Source organism: Dendrobium catenatum, unplaced genomic scaffold, assembly GCF_001605985.2.
Source record: "Dendrobium catenatum unplaced genomic scaffold, ASM160598v2 fragScaff_scaffold_730, whole genome shotgun sequence".
Lineage (NCBI taxonomy): Eukaryota > Viridiplantae > Streptophyta > Magnoliopsida > Asparagales > Orchidaceae > Dendrobium > Dendrobium catenatum.
This window is the reverse complement of record NW_021319192.1, coordinates 358,738-373,424: the sequence shown is the minus strand read 5'-3', so window position 1 is coordinate 373,424 and position 14,687 is coordinate 358,738. Positions and strand designations below refer to the sequence as shown.

Genomic DNA, 14,687 nt, shown 5'->3' with positions numbered 1-14,687 from the left:
TGCTCTTCAACAATAAGGAACATGGAATCTTGTTTCCCCTCCTATCAATGCTCCCATTCTTGGCTCTCGCTGGACCTACAAAACTAAAATGAACACTGATGGTTCCATTGATTGTTACAAGGCGAGACTTGTTGCTCAAGGTAACCGATAAGAATACGGCTTAAATTACAAAGAAACATTTAGTCCCGTGGCCAAATTTCCCTCCATCAGGGTGCTTCTCACCATCGCTCTTCACCACGATTGGCCTATCCACCAACTTGATGTCACTAACGCTTTTCTCCACGGCCCAATTCATGAGTAAATCTTTTTGAAACAACCTCATGGTTTTTAAGATATGCAACACCCGACTCACGTCTGCCTTCTTCGCAAATCTATATACGGACTAAAACAGGCTCCTCGTCAATGGTTCCAAACCTTTTCTCAAGCTCTCCTCAATATTGGTTTTCAGAAAAGCAATGTAGATCCCTCACTCTTCACCTATCATCACAACAACAATCAAGCCTACCTGCTCATTTACGTTGACGACATCCTTCTTACGAATAATCATCCTACATCTCTTCTTCACATAATTGCCTCACTCAGCAAAAAATTCTCTATCAAACACTTAGGGAAACCATCCAGATTCCTCGGCATTAATATCCTTCATCATTCCAACTCTATGCATCTCTCACAGACACCTTACGCTGAGGCTATCATTCAACAAGAAGGTATTCTTAAATGCAAACCGATCTCTAATCCCTCCTATACCAAAGCACCCGTCAGCCTTCTCACTGATTCAACTCTTTCGGATCCTACTGTCTATCGTCAACTCACCGGATCTCTACAATATCTAACTATAACTCAACCAGATATTTCATTTGCCGTCAATCAACTCTGCCAACATCTCCACAATCCCTTACCTCAACATTTTCTTCAATTAAAACGTCTTCTTCGCTACATTTGTGGTACTCTTAACTTTGGTATACCTATATCCAAATCCTCTCTTCATCTTCAAACATTCTCTGATGCCGATTGGTCATCTGATTCCACCACTCGCCGATCTATCTCTAGTTACTGCTCGTTTCTTGGACAGACATTAATTTCTTGGACAGTTAAGAAACAACAATCTGTTGCTCGCTCGTCGACGGAAGCTAAATATTGTGCACTTGCATCGGCCACCGCTGACGTTATTTGGCTCAGAAGGCTACTGTCCGACTTTCACATCATACAAGACAAGCTTACCAACATTCATTGTGACAGCATGTCCGCCATCGCCCTCGCCAACAACTCTGTCTTCCATGCCAGAACCAAGCACATTGAAGTCGATGTTCACTTTACTCGGGACCACATCCAAGCTCAAGTCATCCGAATTGTTCCCATATCTACTCAAGATCAAATTGCTGATGTTCTCACCAAGCCACTCTCCACACCTCGGTTTCACTTATTCAGATCTAAACTGACAGTTCAGCCTTCACCATCAGTTTGCGAGGGGCTAAAAGAGCAGCTCAATAAACACAAAGCGTCAACCAATACTATTTAAACACATGGCATATTCTCTGCCATTCACTTCTGTTATACTACCTAGTTTATCTATAAATATAGAGGCTATATCCTACTGTTGTAATAGACAATCTTTAATAATACTTTTCTATTCTCCTTTCGTCTCTTTCACCTGTTTCTTTCTGTCTTTATCTCCTCGAGTTGTTCAATTTAACTATAAGCTTGCTGAAATCGAAGTTCGAAGGGTTCTGATTTTAATATTTGATGACTCCAACTCATGTTTGCCTCAAGATTCGTGCCAAATCAAGATAAGCACAAGACAAATATTTTCCAAAAGTTTTTGCCTTCTATCATAAATTTTTAGCTGCTATTTCTTAAAATAATTAAAAAATCATTCTGATATAAAACGGAGACGAATTTTATCTTTAGCCAGTTTGTGATGTAGACGTTACGATTAAAAATAAAAAATATAGAAAAAAATTTTACACTTCTACAAAAATAATAATATAACTTCATAATTACTTTTATATTTAGAATTTAATGGATGAAAGAACGACTTCGATTTTTCTGTTGATCAACATATGTGTGTACTTCTAATCTTTGCCATACTTGTAACTTCAACGAAGGTTCTCAAGTTCTTTCATGTCCGACTATATAAATAATCGTTGTCCTAATTATAACATAAGCATCGAAACTGGAAACCATCTTTCAAAACACCCAAACCGCCCGTGCTGCATGCCAATTAACAATAGCCAACCTCTTACTAATCAGCTATCCCCGTCTCTTGATCCCTTTCTCTTAACGTTCGCATATATGGCTACCACAGTAGTCATCAAAAAAACTTTTAAAGAAGCCACAGCATCAAATCAGAACCATTCCTTTCTCCACAAATTTTTTTCCATGCTGCCTCGCAAAAAGGAAATCACGACGGTCAAGCAGACTCAGCTTCAAGTTCCCAAGCCCATCCCACGTCTCTCATCTCCAGCAAACCAAGTAGAACAAGAAGTCGACATGGCTCGAATCATGTCGCGTTTCGATGAAGATGGCGACGGAAAGATCTCCCCGACTGAGCTCCGGAACTACATGCTTGCCTTAGGGGAGGATCTGACGATCGAGGAAACCAAGGCTGCGGTTGAATCGGTCGACTCGGATGGAGATGGAATGCTTGGATTGGAAGATTTCATGAAGCTAGCAAACAGCGAAGGGGGCGAAGAGAAGCGAAATAACTTGAAGGAGGCATTTAGGGTATATGAGTTTGAAGGAGAGGGAATCATCACTCCTAGAAGTTTGAGGGCGGCGTTGGAGAGATTGGGAGAGAGCAGGACAGTCGAAGAATGTGAGATGATGATAAGTAGGTTTGATGTTAATAGAGATGGAGTTTTAAGCTTTGAGGAGTTTAAGATGATGATGGTTTAGGTAGGAGGTTTATGATTTAATTGGATGGGTTTGTAATTAATTACTATTGCTGTGTAGGATAATCTGGGCTTTGAAGATGATAGGAGGAATAAGGAGAGGCGTGCTGATTAAGGATTCGATTTTCGTTGGAAGTCAATGGTCTTCACGCGTTTATAGGTTTTTGTTTATAATTTCTGACTCAAGTTCAATCTCTTTCATTAGCCGTTCGATGGTTCGATTCAATAAATCTGTATGACAGCTCTAGCTGCGTTGTTTAAAGTTATATATGAAGAATTGTAAGCGATTATATATATTAAGAATTTTTTTAATATTCTGAACCCTAGTGAAAATTCAAAGCTGTTATCCAAATATCAATTTAGTTGCGATTTGAAACGAATATTCAATAAAAAAAGTTCATATATATATATATTGTGTAGATGTTTCCGCTAAAAAAAATTTATAACATAATTATATTATACCGAGACTTATTGAAAGCAGTTAGGGCTGCAACATTTCTTCCGTTCTTTCGCCCATTTCTTTGCTTCTTTCGCTGTTTTCTTTGCTTCTTCCGAAAAACAGATCCTCTCCTGGCTGAGAGAAACCTATAAAAGAAAAAAAAAAGATCAATAATCAATCTCTTAAATGAAAGTCTGTCTGGTTTGAGAAAACTGATCACAGATTTCCATCGATGTTAGAAACTAAAAGAAGAGATTTTTTGATTCTACAATTTTTCATCCTTCAAATGCGAACAATTAGTTTGTTCTTTTGCAGAAAGACAATTTCTTTGGCTCTTTGCTCAACTTATTTAGGCTTATAAGTTATAAGACTGAACAACATGAAATTTTTTTAGCACTAAAATGAAATTTTTTTAACATGAATTTACTTGCTGAGAAAGCTGCTACACTTTTGCCCGATTTCAAAAATCCAGCTTCAGCCATTGAATTGATTAAAGAATTTGATTGCAACAATTACAGCTACATTGATAGAGCACTTACCCTGCTCAATTCACCTTGTGGTCTTTTTGAGGTCAATGTGTTTCCAACTGAATGTGATAATTATATGGAACAACTATAAAAAACCTGCATTTCAGTTTAGCACTAGACCACAAAGGACTTTGATTTTTGACACAAAAGATTCAGATGCTTCAATAAATTTAAAACTATAAAGTAGATAGTAGCAACCATGGTCTTCATAGAACAATTTACTTTCCCTTTGCTCGAGTGGGATGTTAGTGCAGGGCAAGAGCTGGCAGCTCTTAAATGTTTTGTTCCAAAAGAGGTAAATCACTTTACTAAATCCTTAAATGACACATTCGATTTTCACAACGAAATAGGAAGTTCAATTTTCCATGTAGCCTGTATGATACTTAATTGCATTTAATTGTATAATCTATTAAAATAAGCATAGCATAGTTTTTAATGTTTAAGTTGAAGTTTCTATTGTATAAGCATACTTGTTTATTATGATATAAATATTTTGATTGACGGTTGCTTTTTCTTGGTAATAAATTTCATTCTAGGGTTAAATAATGGAGCCTTATTTAAAGAGAAAAGAGCGAGTAGAAATTGATATTAATAATCTAGCATCAGATCCAGGACTCCGACTTCCTATTTGGAGTTATGATGTTAATGATAGAGATAAGATTCGGAGATCTTATCTCTTGAAGGGACCTCATCAACCGAGAAGTTATCAATTTCCTCAAACTTTATATGGAAATATTGCACGTAGGTTCAATTCGAAATGGTTTGATGAATACTCTGATTGGTTAGAGTACAGTGTGCAAAAAGATGCTATTTTTTGTCTTTACTGTTATCTATTTAAACCTCAAGAGCAAATCATTAAAGGTCAAGGTGGTGGGGATTCATTTATTGGAGAAGGTTTTAGAAACTGGAAGAAGAAAGAGAAATTATTATGTCACATTGGAGATCACAATAGCATACATAATAAGGCTAGACAAAAATGTGAAGATTTGATGAAAAAACAAGAACACAGTCTTCCTGCTTTATGGTTAAGCAAAGATGATAAGAACAAAAAGGAATATAGGATCATGTTGACTGCAGCCATTGATTGTGTTAGATTTTTGTTACGTCAGGGGTTGTCATTTCATGGTCATGATGAGTCTTCCAATTCAGATAATCGAGGAAATTATTTAGAGCTATTTGACTTTCTAACTGATCATAATGAAGAAATTAAGACAGTGACATCTGCATATGCTAGCTCAAATCTGAAGTTAACTTCACCAAAAGTCCAGAAAGAAATATGTATTGCTGCATCAGCTGAAACTTTAAGATATATCATGAAAGATATTGGTAACTCATACTTTTCAATTATAGTTGATGAATCCCGTGATGTTTCTACAAAGGAACAACTTGCTATTGCTGTGAGATATGTAGATAAGTTGGGCCAAGTGATTGAAAGATTTATAGGTATCAAACATGTCACATCCACTAATGCAATTACACTAAAGGCAGCCATTGAAGACATTCTAGCTAAACACTCTTTGAGCATACAAATGATACGTGGTCAAGGTTATGATGGGGCATCCAATATGCGAGGGGAATTTCATGGTTTTAAGGCCCTTATTCTAAATGATAATCCTCAAGCATTTTATGTTCACTGTTTCGCTCATCAACTCCAATTATGTTTGGTAGTAGTGGCAAAGAATAACTGGCAAGTAAAGCATCTCTTTGAGTTCACTTCTAGAATTATTAATACTGTTGGAGCTTCCTGTAAGAGATCAGATACTCTTAAAAGTATTCAGCATGATAAAGTCCTTCTTCATCTTAAAAATGGCAATCTCATGAGTGGAAAAGGTTTGAATCAAGAGACTAATTTACAGAAATCTAGTGATACTAGGTGGAGTTCACATTTATATTCTTTGATTAGTATCATGCGTATGTATGCTTCTGTGATTGAAGTCCTAGAGATTGTTAAGGAAGAAGGGGTTCATGATCAGCAATCGGTTGAAGCGAGTGTTCTGATTGATACAATGGAGTCTTTTGATTTTATTTTTACAATGCATTTGATGATTGATATATTGGGTATTACGAATGAGTTATCGCAATCATTACAAAGAAAAGATCAAGACATTGAAAATGCGATGAAGTTGGTTTAAATATCTAAACAACGATTATAACTACTAAGGGAGAATGGATGGAATGCTTTACTAGCCGAAGTGTCATGATTTTGTGGTGTTTTTGAAGTTGTTGTTCCAAACATGAATGAAACATACAAAACTCGACGTCGAGCAGTGCGAAGAGGTGAAGAAATAACAAATCTACATCATTATCGTGCCGATTTATTTTATACTGTAGTTGACAGCTAAATAATCGATTTTCTGAATCAAGTACAGAGCTACTACTTTGTGTGTCATGCTTAAACCCAAGTGATTCTTTTCATGCTTATGATGAGGGGAAGTTGATATGTCTAGTAGAGTTATATCCAAGTGATTTTTCTATAATTGAGATTGTTTTTCTTAAAAATCAATTATCAACTTATATTATTGATATGCGGACCAGTGAAGAGTTCTCCTCTCTAAGAAGCATTGTTGATCTTGAAAAGAAGATTGTTAAGTTCAAGAAGAATGATGTGTATCCTCTAGCTTACAGACTTATTACTTTAGCATTAACTTTACCAGTTGCTACTGCTACAGTGGAGAGAGCATTTTCAGCAATGAAAATTATCAAGCATCGATTGCGTAGTAGGATGGGTGATGATTGGCTCAATGATTGTCTTGTGCCTTACATTGAAAAAGATGTATTTGATTTGATTCCTAATGAAGATGTAGTCCAATATTATCAAAAAATGCAAAATAGATTGATAAAATTGTAATAATTTTCAATTTTTCTATCATATTGGAATACAAGATTTCACTTTGAATTATGTCCTCATTTTGTTTTTTTGTTTTTTTTTTATATTTGTCTATTAATAAGAAAATTTTGCCCCCCTGAGATAAAAGGCTGGTTCCGCCCCATTGCTTTTATTATAAATGTAGTTGTTCATAGATATGTTCATGAACGTGTTTGTTTGATAGTTAAAAAAATTCGTTAAATATGTTCGCGAACAAGCTCGATAAACATTAAACGAACGAACATGAACTGAACATGAACCAAACATGAACACTCCTTAATTTAAATGAACCAAACATGAACATAAATGCTAAAGCTCGAACAAACATGAACCAAACTTGAACAAGCTGATATTAAATGAACACAAACAAGAACACTCACATACTCGGCTCGGCTCGGTTCGTTTGCAGCCCTAAAAGCAGTTAGCCAAATACTTACTTGTTGCGATTTGAAAATAAAATTTCAAAATATTCAAAATTAGCATGATGAACTCTTGCAAACCATTTTTAATATATTTTCAATTATTTCGACATTCACTATGATTAAAATTTAATAATTAAAATAATATTATGGCACATTTTTTATAAAGAAATTCTTTTTTACTTTAATATTTAGAAAATATAAATGTACATAATGTTCAAGGTTTCATCATTTATATTTAACCTTAAGGAACTCATTCTTTATAGGAGTTTGACACATTCGTTATTTTCTTTAAATTTAACTATAACAATATGACTTCTCATGCGCAATTTTATATCTATTCAGATGAAATATAATATTCCTACATCCGTCATTATCTTCATTTATACCTCCTTTTGAAATCTCTCATATGAAAAGAACAAACATATCTTCCCCTTTTACTCTTTAACACCCATATATCTTTGGGAAAGAGCCTTCCTTGAGTTTTGTAGGTGAACTATGTGGGCAATCTAAAAATTTAATATCACATATGATAATATTATCACTAGACCTTCTCTTCCAAAAAACTAAGAGCCATAACTATCCGACTAGACTAATACAATCTATTACTAATATAATATCTTTCTCTAACTTTTGGATAAAGCATCGCAAACTATAAAATTTGAATTAAACTTATCTAATCACAACATGACTTAGTCATAGAATCCCTAATATCATTGTATGGATATGAGCTATCAACTCACTCTTATCTTTTTCATTAGGTTTAAAGTTATCTTAAGGACACCACATATCTCTAATTTCAAAATTTTAGACATCCATGGGATGCACAAGTTTATCTTCTTTTCCATCTTCCCATAATGAAAGTCTTATTCCCTTCTATTCATAATAGATTCTCTTTAGCTTATGGTATCAATAGTAGCCTCTTCAACCTCCTATTTTTATTACTCTGAGCAATGAGCACCATGATTGAGTTTCTATAAGGAAGCAGAAAGCCAATATTGCACATGTTAGGATTACAAGAAAAGTTATCTCTATATATAAAATTATACTTATTTCTTATTCAACACCAAATAAAATATTGTCAAATGAAGCAGATTGTAGGATATTTGTAATAGATAAAGTAGTCTTTAGAGTAATGTTGGTAGAATGATATATCTTGGATATTATACTATAGAATTACTATGTTATAAAAGTCTCTAGATTTAGCTTTCACACCTAGAAGTAGGTAATTTCATGATGTTGCACGTCAAACTGAAATCTATATTTCAATATAGGATCCCATGGTTGTGATTTTGATAATTACAAATATTATTTATTATATTTTCATTTATCCTACTATTTCTATTGCATATATATTTTTGTATGCACTAACATTTCAGATACGTCATACACTAAGCAAGAAGATTTAGGGCTCGTGCTTGTATAGAATATGAATATGGTTGGCTGGAGTTTGTAATTTTATTTCATTTATTTTTAAATTTCTTGAGACGAAGTCTTGCTAAAGGTGTCTGCTATTATTGCGACTGTGCACACACACACAGGGGAGTGACAAAATAAGCTTTAGAATTTTGAACAAATCTTACAATAAAATCCAGATCGTACTATACAATCTATTATTTTTGAAATGATTTAAAATAACTAATTTTTAAAGAACGTTCTTAAAGTAATAGTATTATACGATCTATGTAAAATAAAAACCCTAACCGGTACTCAAAATTACCCAAGCATTTTAATTTTTTTATCTTTGAACTGATCATAATAAATGGTGTCGCTCGTACAGTATGATATTTAAAATTTTACTTGATTTAATCCCTATGATTTAGCGATCAAATCAGGGTTTAGCTAATTTGGTCGATCATACTACATGATGTGTATTGTATTGTACAATAGATAAAGATGAAAAAGAAAAACTTAACTTTTGAACTAATCATATGGTTTGATGTCAATCGTACTAAACGATTGGTGGAGAGGATTTTCAATCATTTCAAAAATCATCTTTTACGATCATAAAATAATTAAACTGATCATACTATATGATCCAAATATAGGTTTTAAATAGTTTGTATAGGGGTTGTTCCATCGTACTATATATTATATGATTTTTGAACTAATTATATTATACGATCATTAATCGAATTGTATGAATAGTTTTGGCTGAATTTAAATTTTAAGATTTTTGGAGACATGGTATTTAAATCTTTTTATTAATATTTTCTTAGAGAGACTTTTAGTTGTTGAATGAATTCTTTGATAGAGCTGTGAGAGACCTTAGAGACTGGAGAAGGATAATGTGAGTTTTGTTAGAGGAGAAGTAATGTGAACATTTTCACACAGTCGCTCTGAGCAAACTTGCACCTTGATTCTTCCATAGGGCTCTGAGAATTTGCAAGGGCTACTCTTGGAAGAAAGGCTTCAAGGTCAAAGGTCGAGGTACTCTACATTTACCAAGAGGGTGAAAAAGCTTTTAGGTTTTCTTCCTTCACCAAGTCGGTGAAAAGAACTTCCAAGGTTTGTTGCCTCACCATAGAGGTGAAAGGATTCCAATTTGTCACCGCACCGAGTTGGTGGAAGTGATTCTTATAAGGGCTTTTCTGTCTTTCTGTGGGAAAAAAAAAAAGAGAGACATTAATAGTTAGTTTAATACCTGGAGAGGAGGACACTTGGGAGTGGATGCAGGTCATTATTTTACCAAATTACTATAAAATTCTGGTGTGCTCGTTTTTATTTTATTTCCATATTTTAGTTTTTGCAATTTACTCTTTTGTAATTTATTTTCTCAAAATATACATGTTAAAAATATTATGATTGATGTTAGATTGATTTGATTAAATTATCATCATCACTTTAATTGTAATTATTTTCATTCGCTTCCATATTGAGTGATCAAACTATTTATTTCAAATTTTGTAAAAATATCATAAGGACTTTTATTTATGTTTAAAAGATTTTTTTTTTAAATTATCAATTCACTGCCCCCCTCTCTTTGTGTGCCTAGGGATAGTTCAACGAGGCTTAACACCCTCAATTGAACTTTTATTTAGCATTGGAGCTCATCTCAGAAATGTGATTTAAAAATCTCTGAGAAAATACCAAATGGCATATTATGAAAATTGAAATAATACAGAGGTTTATTCTATAAATCACCCATTGTCATTTCATAATATTTCCATAATATTTCAATTGATTTTTGGAAAATCTGAATGTTTACTTTGTTGCAATCAATTTAATTCTTCATGTGGCATATAATTCTAGAGGGATACTCTACACCTTTTAGATTCTTTAATGGAGTTAAAGTAGAGATAATTTTTATTGAATGGAGTAATGAGGATAGAGACTTGGCTCAACTAAATCCAAAATGTTTAAACTGCTTTTTTATGCATTTAATTCTAAAGATTACATGAGAATTTCTACCAATTTCACTGGTAAGGACATTTGGGATAAACTATACATTATGTACAAAGGTACTAGTGAAGTTTAAATATCTAAGTTGAATATTTTATTGCATAATTATAAACTTTTTGCATTAAACATAATGAAACTATATCAGATATGTACACTAGGTATACTCAAATAGTGACATCCTTGCATGCTTTAGGTTGAGAGCTTTTAAGCTTTGAGAAAGTTAACAATCGTCTACCTAGTAACTAAGATGTTAAAGTCACTATAATTTATGAATCTGAAGATTTAAATGTTTATTTTATTGATAATATACTTGGCTTTCTCATTGATTATGAGTGATATGTGAGTAAAATACTTCTAAATGTATGTGACAAAAAGAAGGATAAAAATGTGGTCTTAAAAGCCAATAACTCAGAAAATAATAGCTTTATAGTTGATGTGGATGATGACATATCATTGATGACCCAACAATTCAAAAGCCTTATGAAGAGAAAACAAAGATGTCATCAACACTTAAATGAAGGTAAAAATAGTAAAAATATAAAGGTTTCATCTAATATTAATTATTTTGAATACATGTAATCATGTCAATTAAAGTCAGATTGCTGCAACCTAAAAGCTCACCCAATCAAGAAGAAGACTAAAGTCAAAATGGGGAAGCAAAGAATGTGAAAACAAAATTGGGCAGACTTCACATTGGACTCATCATAATTAAAAGCAGAAGAGGAAGTAATCTATCAATGCCATATGGAAAATAATAGACTTCATCACTCTAATCAGGATGAGGTATGTGAGCTTTCATATAATTAATTTTTTAATATTTCTATAAAAAATTCATGATGTATAGAGAAATCTATAGAAAATGCATGCTTATTTGAATGTTAAGTTTTTTAAATTAATAAAAGAGTATGATTGTGTTAGGATTGATTGTTCTAGTTTATATAAAAAACATGCTTCCTTTTTTAATAATTTTGATGATCTAAATAAGAAGCATATTGAATTAATCAAAGAACATAACTCCCTGAAATCCAAGCATCTTAAACTAGAAGAAGCACATAAAAATCTAAAAAGACTAGCTTCTAAACTAAACCTTAGTGGGTGTACATTAAAATGTGAAGTTTAAAGTTTTGAAAATAAAAATGAGTTTTTGACAGAAAAATTATTGCACTACAAAATAATAAACACCTACCTACACTAATATAATGGTTTAACCCCAAAACATAGCATGCATCATCTCATACCCCTAGGAAAAGGCATAACACCCCACATAGATTGGTAAACCCATTCCCATATGTTAGGTGTTATCCTTATGGAACACTAGGTCACATAGCCCATATGTGTATAGTAAACTAAATATCACATCTTATGTGGAGGCCTAAACAAATTGCATCACATTATAGCATACATGTCATTTATTCATTAAAACATAATGCGAAACCCAAACTCACTTGGTTTCCCTGATCTAATCTTTGATTGACCTTATAGTGGCACTCTCACAAAAGGCTTAGTCAGAGCATGTGGTACCTAGATAGTGGATGCTCATAATACATGGTTGGAGATATGAAGTAATTCATCATGCTAGAGGCCAGGATAGGAAGCAAGGTAATATTGAGAGACAACACCACTAGGAAAGCTGTGGTCTCATATATAATTGGCAACTCAAAGAATTTTATTATTAAATATACCCTGTTAGTAGATGGATTGAAGCACAAACTGCTTAGTATTACCCAATTGTTCACTAAAGGTTTCAATATTAAATTTAATTATTAAGTGTCTCATAAGCTTAAATAGAAAAATCATTTTCGAAGGAAAAAGAGTTGACAGTATTTACATGCTAGATTTGAATTGTATTGACTATTCAAATTCTTTATTTTAAAATATATTGTTGATGGATCTTAGCTATGGAATAGGTTATTATGTTATACAAATATGAAAACTCTTAGGAAGATCACTTAGAAAAACCTAGTTAGAGGCATAACCGAAGTAGTTTTTTCTAAAGACCAGCTTTGTGATGCTTGTCAATAAAGAAAATAATTCAAAAATCCTTTTCATTCCCTTAAGGACATTATCACTTCTATACCACTGTAAATTCTTCAAATGGACTTATTTGGATAGGTTGGTACAACCAAGTTAGAAAGACCTTTAGATATGTATTTATAGATAATTTTTCTAGATTCACTTGGGTTAGATACCTAACATATAAAAGTGATTAATTTGAGAAATTTAGGAATTTTTCCACTTAGATATAAAGAAAATTATGATGTGAAATATCGATTGTCCATAGTAATCATGATGGAGAATTTGAAAATGATAGGTTTAAAATATTCTGTAAGGAGCAAGGTATATAACATAATATTTATGCCCCTTGAACCCCTCAATTGTACAAGGTAGATGAAAGAAATAATAGAACTCTAGTAGAAGATGCTAGAGCCATGTTAGTAGAATATTCACTTCCTAGATATTTCTTGGCAGAAGTAGTCAACTTTCTTCTTATGTCCTGAATAGGATAAATCATAGATCCAAACTTAATAAGACTTCATATGAACTACTTAAGGGTAGAACATCCAATATGTCTCACCTTTACATCTTCATATGTAAATGTTTCATTCTGATAAATTAAAAAGATCCACTAAACATTTTTTACCCTAAGTTTGATGAAGGAGTTTTCCTAGTTCATTCTTCTTTAGGTAAAACCTATAGAGTTTCAATTAAAGGACCTTAGTGGTAAAGGAGACCAACCATGTAGTATTTGAAGAATTTGATAAATCTTGTGAATCTAATTTAGAAGAAGATAATGATGTAGGAGTATATATGCTAGAAGTAATAAAATCTCAATCATTAATAATTTTTATCATTAAAATCACAAGCTAGAGATCCTGGATTGCAATAAGCTCCCTTTTTTATAATAACAATTTTTATTTTGTTTAAATAAGAAGTTAATATTCTTTTATCTTAATCTCCCTTTCACTAAGTGATAGATTTGAAAAATAGGGCTGTGAGTTTTTTTAATTTTAAAATATTTTTATTTTATTTTCAAAATAATAAGATAAATAAAAAATAATCAAAAGAACCATAAAAAAAGTAAACACAAAGTGCATAAAAGAACTGATTAAAAATGAGCAAAATTTAGTTTGTCTGGATCTTACCCCTCATGATAATGGAAAAGAATATAGAAGGAACCATCAGCATAGAAAATAAAAAGATGATTAGTAGTCACAAGGTAGGTTAGCTCATACATTTTTTCAAAAAATAGGCAATGACATGACCAAGAGCAATATTTTACTTTCTTCTAGTCAAAGGAAGTAGAATGGGAGTCAATTTTAAATATAAAAAATAATCATTTAAGCTTTATTAAATTCGGTTTCTAATTTAATAATACAGACAACTAGAGAAAGGAGTTGATTAATATTGATACGATTTCTAGCATTAGGAATTATAGATAATCGAAGGACATGCTAGATAATACATGCATTTTGATTTAAGGATTAGACTAGAGGTTGGTGTTGATTTAGTACAACATTTCAGATGGTTATATTGACCGCACTCAAATCAAAATCACCCCTAAAGGCCGTTGATTGGGGTCAAGGCCTTTCTTTTGAAAAATTGAGGTATTCGCCTAAATCTTCCTTGGTATTTTCTACTGAACGGTGACACACAAAAGATTTCATGATGGGTGTAGTGGCACTAGTCCTAAGATTTGCAAAAAAAATTTGTAGAGAAGCTCAAAATTAAAAAGAAATATAAAGTGAGGACGAATTGCATAGTAGTGGAGGAAAATAGGTTCATCACCTCATAGTTCAATGCGGGTTGACTTGACATTTTGGAGGGGGTGATATGATCTTCCTAATATCTAAAGTATGCAACTTCATCCTCAGCATATCAAAAATGTTTGTTGGTAAGGAGATGAGATGAAGAGCCTCCTTGGGTCAGTCAACCTTACTTGCTGCCTTCGACGATTTGAGCATATAATGATATGAGAGTACGAGTCAAGAAGGAAGGAAAGCAATTAAAGGATACAGTGAGTTGACCAATAAAATTCCATCAAATTTATAGATTTTTTAGCCAATCATATAGTAAAATTTGAGATCGTAAAGTATGATCAGATGAAGTTAAATTGTCTAGATGACTTGTTGAAAAAAGTTGTCA

At 32.7% G+C, this 14,687-nt stretch overlaps 3 protein-coding genes across 3 annotated transcripts; all 3 read left to right on the top strand.

Annotated features, from left to right (window-relative positions):
- Window positions 1–334: 334 nt before the first annotated feature.
- LOC110095932 (uncharacterized mitochondrial protein AtMg00810-like) lies at window positions 335–1,519 on the top strand. Its single transcript, XM_020821657.1, has one exon. It carries the CDS (start codon window positions 335–337, stop codon window positions 1,517–1,519), a length of 1,185 nt encoding a protein of 394 aa, XP_020677316.1.
- A 516-nt stretch (window positions 1,520–2,035) lies between these two features.
- On the top strand, window positions 2,036–3,165 carry LOC110095938 (putative calcium-binding protein CML19). Its single transcript, XM_020821665.2, has one exon. It carries the CDS (start codon window positions 2,122–2,124, stop codon window positions 2,893–2,895), a length of 774 nt encoding a protein of 257 aa, XP_020677324.1. The 5' UTR covers window positions 2,036–2,121; the 3' UTR covers window positions 2,896–3,165.
- A 1,237-nt stretch (window positions 3,166–4,402) lies between these two features.
- LOC110095933 (zinc finger MYM-type protein 1-like) lies at window positions 4,403–5,989 on the top strand. The gene has a single exon (XM_020821658.1). The coding sequence runs from the start codon at window positions 4,403–4,405 to the stop codon at window positions 5,987–5,989; it is 1,587 nt and encodes a 528-aa protein (XP_020677317.1).
- The last annotated feature ends 8,698 nt before the right edge of the window (window positions 5,990–14,687 follow it).